General features: G+C 43.9%; 1 protein-coding gene across 1 annotated transcript; it reads right to left on the bottom strand.

Annotated features, from left to right (window-relative positions):
• Positions 1–5,571: 5,571 nt before the first annotated feature.
• Positions 5,572–6,465, bottom strand: LOC128133446 (uncharacterized). Its single transcript, XM_052770894.1, has one exon. The coding sequence runs from the start codon at positions 6,463–6,465 to the stop codon at positions 5,572–5,574; it is 894 nt and encodes a 297-aa protein (XP_052626854.1).
• Positions 6,466–9,253: the final 2,788 nt, after the last annotated feature.

Genomic DNA, 9,253 nt, shown 5'->3' with positions numbered 1-9,253 from the left:
CAAACTACCCGACACACGATTTGGAGTTTGGGGCGGTTGTCTTCGCCCTCAAGATTTGGCGACACTACCTCTACGGGGTCCAATGTACCATTTACACGGACCACAAGAGTTTGAGGTACCTTATGGATCAGCCGAATATGAACATGAGGCAGCGCTGATGGTTGGACGTGGTGAAGGATAATGATTGCGAGATCCTTTACCACCCGGGGAAGGCCAATGTAGTGGTCGATACACTTAGCCACAAGGCAGCACCGATCAGAGATGTTTGCATGCGGATAACAATGGTGACTCCACTAGTGGAGCAGATCCGAGAGGCCCAGCAGGAGGCTATGAAGGAGGAACATCAGAAGAGCGAGCGTATAGTGGGTCAGGTTTCCTACTTCGACTATGATAGCCGAGGATTATTGACACTACACCGTAGGGTGTGGGTGCCATACCACGGGGGTGTGCGCCAGGTTCTGATGGAGGAGGCACACAAGCCTGGTTTTCCATTCATCCTAGGGCGACGAAGATGTATAGAGACCTTCGTCTTGACTATTTGTGGCCCTACATGAAGCGGGATGTAGCATGGTATGTGGAGCGGTGCTTAACCTGCAGGAAGGTGAAGGCCGAGCACCAGAGGCCACACGAAAAGATGCAGCCATTGGATATTCCCCTATGGAAGTGGGAAGATATTACTATGGACTTCATCACCAAACTTCCCAGGACCGCTCAGGGAGTGGATTCCATATGGGTCATCGTGGATCGGTTGACCAAGAGTGCCCATTTTACACTGATCCAGGAGAGTATCTCGGCCGAGAAGTTGGCCGACATCTACATTCGAGAAGTGGTGGCACGACACAGAGTGCCAATCTTCGTGATTTCAGACAGAGATGTGCGGTTTACTTCCAGGTTCTGGAAGAAATTCCACGATGAGTTGGGTACTCGTCTGCACTTTAGCATCGTATTTCACCCGCAGACTGGTGGTCAGAGTGAGCAGACCATCCAGACTTTGGAGGATATGTTGCGGGCATGTGTGCTAGACTTTGGTGGTAGCTAGGATACTTACCTCCCATTGGCTGAGTTGTCATATAACAAAAGCTACCACGCGAGTATCTGCCATCCTTCCTTCGAGATGTTATACGGGAGAAGGTGTAGGACCCCGATATGTTGGGGTGAGGTTGGCCAGAGGGTCATGGGGAGCACCGAAGTAGTGCTCAAGATGAAGGAAGGGATTCAACAGGTCCGGGGCAGGCTTCAGACTGCTCAGAGTCAGCAGAAAAGTTATGCCAACAAGCGCCGTTCAAACCTGGATTTCCAGGTCGGGGATATGGTTCTCCTGAAGGTGTCGCCATGGAAGGGAGTCATCCGATTCAGGAAACGGGGCAAGTTAGGCCCCAAGTACATTGGACCTTTCAGGGTTTTGGCCCGGGTGGGCAAGGTGGCGTACAGGCTGGATCTGCCAGCCGAAGTCATTCAGATCCATAACACTTCCCACGTCTCCCAGCTGCAGAAGTGCCTAGTGGACGACTCAACAGTGGTACCCTTAGAGGATATTCAGATCGATGACAGTCTGAATTACATTGAGAAACCGATAGCCATTCTAGATAGGAAGACGAAGGCGCTGGGGAACTAGAAAGTAGTTCTGGTAAAGGTGCAGTAGCAGCACCGCAAGGGTTCAGAGTGGACTTGGGAACTGGTAGATGAGATGATGGAGCACTACCCAGAGCTTTTCCAGGAACGAGCAACAGACTTCGAGGACAAAGTATAAAGTAAGTGGGGGGAGATTTGTAGCACGGATTTCTGGTATGTATTTTATTAGAGTATATTTCTCATTTTGACCTGGGACTCGGCGAGTTGGTGGCCCAACTCGCTGAGTAGAAGCGGATTGGACACGGGAGTTAAGTGAGCGACTCGGCGAGTCGGCGTGCGGACTCGAAGAGTCCGCACTGTCTGGAGAAAACCTTAATTTAAGGGGTTTGCACCCCATTTAAACGTCTCATTCGACCACCCTTCGTCCCTATTGCTTCCAGAACCCTCCATATCAGTCCAAACTATGTGTGTGTGAAGATCTAAAGGCTTTGAGTGATCTTGGTGGTTTGTGACCAAAGGAAGGAATGAAAGGCTTGAAGAAACAAGAAGAGGCCAGAGGAATTCGAGTTTGAGCATCATTCACAGTCCATCAGAGGTATAAGGCTCATACCTTGTTCATTACTAAGCTAGATCTCTTCTTGATGGAAATTAGGGCTTCCAAGAGCCATTCTTGGAAACCAACCATGATTGCAGGCATGCTTAGGGGCTAAGACTTCATATCCAAGGTCATTAAGGGACCCTAAGGCATAAAGTATTTGTCTTAGAACCCATTGAAAGCCCCATGCATAGTAGGAGCTCCTTTTTGAGCCATTTGAGCTCTTTCTCCCATGCATGCACGTAAAGTTTGTAACTTTATGTGCTAGATCGATCTTTAGAGCCTAGATCTATCATTTGGGCAAGAATTGCACACCAGAAATCGAGAAATGGGACTTGGACAGTATCGACTCGGCGAGTCGTTCTTGGGACTCGGCGAGTCCGAAGTTAGATTTCCCCTTTTCTGTTACGAGTCGAAGAGATCCAGTGGAGTGTTGGGAAGGTTTTAGAGGGTCTAGGGGAGTGACCCAACGTATTGGGCTAAGCCATAGTCCTGGAGTTCATAGGACTCGACGAGTACATGAACAGACTCGACGAGTCCAAGGCAATCTCCCAACTCTTGAAGATGAACTCGACGAGTTGTTCATATAACTCGGCGAGTCGAGGACAGGACTGGTTCATAGGATGAGGATGAACTCGATGAGTTGTTCCTACAACTCGACGAGTCGGATGAAGGTTCATTCGATGTTCGTATAGAAGGAGAACTCGTAGAGTCATTTCTAAACTTGTCGAGTAGAGTCGTGGATGAGGACAGTTAAAAGGATAGGGACTCGACGAGTTGGTGGCCCAACTCGGCGAGTCAGGTCAATTGGAAGTTGAATTTGAATTTGAATTTGATTTGGACTTGGTCAGGGGTAAAATTGTCATTTTACCCTAAGAGTAGATATCCGTTTCTGACTGAGTGTTTTGTGGGGATTGTAGCCGGAGGATTTCCGGAGCAGCAGCAGACAGAGATTTCCCGCACAGATTATCAGCAGCTACTCATACGAGGTGAGTTACCTTCCAGTAGTGGTGGGTCTACAGCCATAATGCCGACCCACCAGTAGGATTTGTATGATTAGATGATTGTCTCTGTGATATTCATCTAGGTTTGCTACTACCTGGTATGTTTATGTGCTAGTGACAGTAGGGGAGATAGTCCCCAGATTACCGGTCGATAGGGCCGAAGGGGTAGTCATACCCAGGTTTATGTGCTAGTATGATATGATGCTATGTGCTAGTGACAGTAGGGGAGTTAGCCCCCCAGATTAACGGTCGATAGAGCCGAAGGGGTAGTCATACCCAAGCAACACCCAAATATGCTAGCCAATATCCGGTCGAGAGGACCGAAGGGGAGACCAATACCCAAATATGCTAGTCAGTATCCGGTCAAGAGGACCGAAGGGGAGGCCAACTCCCAGGTATGCTAGGCAGTATCCGGTCGAGAGAACCGAAGGGGCAGGTCGGGCACCCAGATATGCCTGATAGTATATGTATGTTATGTGATTGTATGGTATGTGGTACGATGGGGGAACTCACTAAGCTTTGTGCTTACAGTTTTCAGTATTGTTTTAGGTACCTCTTCATTGAAGGGGAAGAAGCTGGTGCGGTAGCTGCACATCACACTCACACCAGATTTCCGCATTATTGATTCATGGGATTGTACTCTGATTCTACTATTATTGTGTTTTGATTCAAGACTTGTTCTGGATACTTTATGATTTTTCATGATATTAACAAGTTTCTAGTAAATGTTTTATAAATCAATTAATTAAAAATGAAATTTTTGGACTTAAATTTTGGGACGTTACATTTTACAATGAACTCATAAAATAACACACACACACACTAACTAACACACACATAACCACTCTAGTGGTGGCCGACGGCGGTACAAGGCGGCAGCCACCACCTCATGGTGGTGGTGGTGGCTAATCCCGACTTTTCGGCTAAACAAAACGCCCCGTACATAAACTAACACACACACACACACACCACACAAGATAACATACATTAAATCGGAATCACATACTCACAAAATCTCACAGCCACCACCACGGCGGCTGGTAGCAACATGACATGGCAGGAGGAAGGCGGCTGGAGCTCCTCTTCTTCAACAGCCTTCGCCAATGAGGGTGGCGGCTAGGGTTAGCGGTCTCAGTTGGAGAACGGCAACAGCAGCAACGGCCGAAGATGGCCCCTACTCGGTCTTATTTTATGGCAACATCAACAACCAAGAGTCACGAGAATGACGGTGCTTTTCGGCAACGCTGCGGCTCCACAGCGCCACAACGACGGTCGTAGGATGAGGCAGCCACCCAAACACGAAACAGAAGAAGTAAGAGGATAGGAACGTCCGAGAGAGTTAGCAACCTACCCCTGACATCATTTCTGTCAACTACGGCGATCCTCCGATGCACCCGACATCCCCGATGACGACGTTGTTGTGGTGTTTGGACGGCAAAGGAGCGGCTGCAACGAGCGTGGCAGCCCACTGCCCTAACGACCAAGGCAACCTTCATTTGCAACCATCTTGGCGTCACTCGGAACTCGTATGACCGGAATACAAAAAGAACTTGGGTGACTTGCGACTTCGGTGATGGCTAGGAAGCAGTGGCGACCGGTGGTAAGGGTGATCTAAAGGGTGGTACGGCGCTGATAGTAGGTGAAAGAAAAAGTGACGGCTGCATTTGGTTCTTAGGGTTAGGGTTTGTTTAACCTTTATACCCGACTCCACTCAATACCTTTCCATAATGGCAATAACAGTCCCTCCATGCCCCTTTTTATTCACATGTAATCCAAAAGTTACCATTTTAACCCCTGCCTACAAACTCTTTACAAATTAAATCTGAAGTTTACCTACAGCCCCTTACTTCATAAAATCTCTTCAAATTAAACCCCAATAATTACCATTTAGTCCCTGCCTTGTATAATACTTACCAATTAAATCCGTATCTTACACTTTTAACCCCCCGACTTCTATAATTCCTCACAAATTAGTTCGGGACTTACATTTATTAATTTATTTAAATAAACGGGGCATTACAGGTCCTGACCCGGACCAACTACTGCGTGCAGTCGATCACTGCCCCATTGGGGCTCAACCAATCCATGCCTATAATAACCTTCTTCCCACGCAACGAAATGGGAACCAAATCTACCAGGTATTGCTCCTCATACAGCCTAAGAACACAATCTCTAAAAACCTTTGATGCTCGAACTAATCGGTCATCGACAATCTCGACCTCTAGAGGGCAATCCAACATGCCCCAAGACTCAGGGAACCTCTTGCTAAGTGCAAGAGAGAAAAATGATCGGGTGGCACCTAAAACGACCAACACCTAAACTGGGATACCGTTCACATGGAACGATCCTAAAAAACATATAACATGGCACATCAATATCATAAATGACATATAATAAAAGCTAGGGAGAAGAAATTATACCCGTCACCATATCGGGTGCGGCGCCTGCCTCCTCGGTAGTCAACAGAAAGGCTCGACTCCTCATCACTGGAGCCTCTGTCTTGCCCTGCCAACCATCAGTAAGACATATGGTCGTTGGAGCTGGCACCGCCACTGGCGTTGATGCTATTGTCAATCTCAGGCAGTCGGCCTTTATATGGCCCTTCTGATTGCAGCGGAAGTAAATCAAATCTGATGTTTGGAAGGTGGGGGTGGTGGCAGTACAATCCTTGCCAAAGTATCCAGTCTTGCCGCACTTATAGCAGCCCGATGAGCCTAGTCTACATACCCCCTCATGCGGCTTGCCGCATTTCCCGCAGCGGCTTCGACCCTGATGGCCCTTCGGTCTGTCGGATCCCTTGAGTTTCTTCCCCGAAACCCCAGTATCCTGCCCCTCTGCTGTATTCCTCTTCATGAGGTGCTCTATATCAATCTCCCTCACACTCTCACTGGCAATCATGGAATCTAGGGTTGGGTATGCTAAGTAGCTGACATGCTCACGAATACTAGCCCTCAACATGTCGTGATAACGGGTCTTCCGCATCTCCTCATCTCCTGCATACTGAGGCAACAACAAGGCCCTCTCCCGGAATTTTGCGGTAATCCCCGCCACTATCCCTGTCGTCTGTCTCATGTCAAGGAACTCTCTGGCCAGCTGGTGAAGCTCCACTTTCGGTGCATACTCAGCCCTAAACTTGGTCACAAAGTCTGACCAAGTCATAGCCTCAACAGCTGCGGCTCCCAAAGAGGCACCTACTGACTCCCACCAATCTTTGGCTCTGTCCCTCAAACATCCTGCAAAAAACTGTACCTTTGACCCCTCAGGGCAGAAGCTTTTCAACTGGACAGACTCCATGTCTGCAATCCATCTCCTAGCAATAATGGGGTCCTTCACCCCGTGGAAGTCCAGCACGTTACACCCCCTGAAGTCCTTGAAGAACAGTATGCGCGATCTTGACTGGCTGGATGCCATGTCACTCCGGAATGATCTGAGGCGATCCTCCATCAGCTCTATGATCCCCTCCTTGATCGACCCAAAAATCATCGGGGTCGCCTCAAGGATGCCTCCACTGATCTCTGACGTGATGAACTCGTGCATCCTCTCGTTAATTGGTTTGGATCCAAAACCTGAGCCTGATCCTGATCCCCCTCCGTGACGCGTAATCATCACCATTCTAAAATAAAACATATAATTTACCAGGGTCATACAAAATCTCGTGAGGTCTCACATACTCTACAAGTTCCCTGGTTCTATCTTGGCCCCCCTTGACTCGAGTATGGATCCTCTGCTTTTAGTAGTATGTGTAACAATTGGTAAAAATAGGAACAATCGTACGATGCTATGTTTTGATTATTAAGAAATGTGAGTATTTTATCAAGAATGGTCGAAGGAATTTAACCTCTTTTATTTAAATAAGTTCTTGTGAAATATAAAACAAGTAACTAATGATAAATTTCATTATGATGTATGACTACGAACCATCACTGGTTTGTGAAAATTAGCATATAACATCATTTGAACGCAACAAACTTAATTTTTGTATCAACATGTATCTAGTTGATAATTAAGTTAGGTTCTATGTAAAACATGTGCTTAATAGTTGTGGAGGATCTAAATTTGACAAATATACGAACCAAAGTGACAAAACGTGTTTAACGATATGGTTAACCGGTTAAATGTCACGAAATTATACATTGGTCAATAAATTTTATATTTAAATAAATAAAAATATAAAATGAATTATTATAAGGTATAATTAGAATCTATTTAATTGTTTTTGAATAAAAAGAATAAAACATAAACATTAAAGTTTAAATACACAAAAACTACATTGCTATTTTATACTAAGTATACATGTATGTATTTGTACATATGTATTATTATCTAGTGAATGAATAGTTATGGGTCATGACTTAAAGTGATTTCATGTAAGGAATATGATATCTAAATCAATTAAGATAATAGAATTGGTGGAGATATGTGCCAACTTAACTAATAAGTGCTTAATCACTTAAGACATTTTACTAAGAATGCTTATTAATCCCTCTTTTAATTTTCGAGATTAAGACCTTCCCTCTCCTTAACTAGAACTCCTAACTAACTAAATAACTAGTAGTTAGTTAGTTAACTAACTCTATCTCTAAGCAACCACCCAAGCAAGTGGCTAGACAAGATCACATCACTTAAACTCACATCCCATCACAAGCTAGTCTAGGTTTTGTCCCCTTATCCTCTTCCACGCTTTCCTCCTTCATATCCACGAAATTTCCTCTTCATTTTACCCTCATTTGACCAGCCAGTACTCCAGGGAATTACTCTCAACCTTCATCTCATTTTCAGCCACAAGAACTTCCTTCCAAAGCCATCAAAACCGTGAACTAAAGGGCTGCTGTCCCTTTTGTGTTTCAGCCACCATTTCACCCATCTACACCTTCCTTTTGCATGATATTTTTACCACCAAATACCCCTGGAAGTTACTTGTTATGCTACTCAAAATTATAGATTCAAAACAGTGAGTAAACTACCCTTTTTTTTTACTCTTTTGCTGTGAAGTTTTCGTGACAGCAACATAGCCAAAACAGTGGCTGTTTTGGAGCATCAAACCAACAACCAAAAGTTCTTCATCTTCAACCTTCCATTCTTCAAGTATTCACATAAGGTGAGTTTATACCCCTACATTTTCATGTTTTCTTCAAGTTTTAAAGGGGGGGAATACAAGTTAGAACACTAAGCATAAGTTAAATTTAAATGACAGCTTTCTATAGAAAAGTTGAGTCCTGTTCACGGACTATTTTGACCATCTTAAACTTAATATCTTTCAAAAATGTACAATATGAAAATAGTTAAAGTTTATACCTTTCTAAGGACTACTCGCACGCCTTCATACGATTTTTCTACAATTTATGGCGATTTTTATAAAACTGCCTGTCTTTTCAGAAGTGATTTCGGACCAGTCTGTGAGGATGTTCATTTTCACACTAGTTTGAGACCACTAAAAATCATAATAAAAATTAGGAACAAAGTAGACTCATTTTATATATTCTCAGAGGTGACGGATTCATTTTTTGACTTACGATGATTTTTCTATGAGTTTTCTAAAATCGGGGACAGTAAAGGGTAAAACTATCAAAAGTGGTTTATAGATATATTAACACCTTCTAACATTTTTGAGCAATGTTTATACATTAAGGAAGTTAAAACACGATCATTTAAATATGTTTAATTACAATTTTTACACAAGTTATAAGTACAAAAAGGTCTTTTCTATCAAACTTAAGGATTATTTCATGCAAAGTTTCTAATAAAAACGTAAGAATATGAACAACAATTACGAAACATACCAAATCATCTTTTAGAATTTATACATATATATAACCATTTGCATATATATGTTTTGTTTACAAACTTGTCTTCTACATCAAAAATATACATATATAGTTTATGAAACTCTACTCCATTTGTATCCTGTTGAGCAAAGGGTAAAATATTGTCAAATGCATATCTAAAGATTTCACGTTGTTTTTCGTAGCTATCCCGGTCTAAGAGGATGATCATTTATACAAACATTTTCAGTACAAAAACACGTAAACTCGTTGAACAAATTTAATGAGTTTTGTCTTGATGGTACCTTATAAAGTACACA

Source organism: Lactuca sativa, chromosome 4 (assembly GCF_002870075.4).
Source record: "Lactuca sativa cultivar Salinas chromosome 4, Lsat_Salinas_v11, whole genome shotgun sequence".
Lineage (NCBI taxonomy): Eukaryota > Viridiplantae > Streptophyta > Magnoliopsida > Asterales > Asteraceae > Lactuca > Lactuca sativa.
The sequence above is the reverse complement of the archived record's forward strand: the minus strand, read 5'-3'. Positions and strand labels throughout refer to the sequence as shown.

Excerpts from the sequence above, each read along its gene's own strand:
- LOC128133446 (XM_052770894.1), bottom strand. The coding sequence starts at position 6,465 with ATGGAGTCTGTCCAGTTGAAAAGCTTCTGCCCTGAGGGGTCAAAGGTA.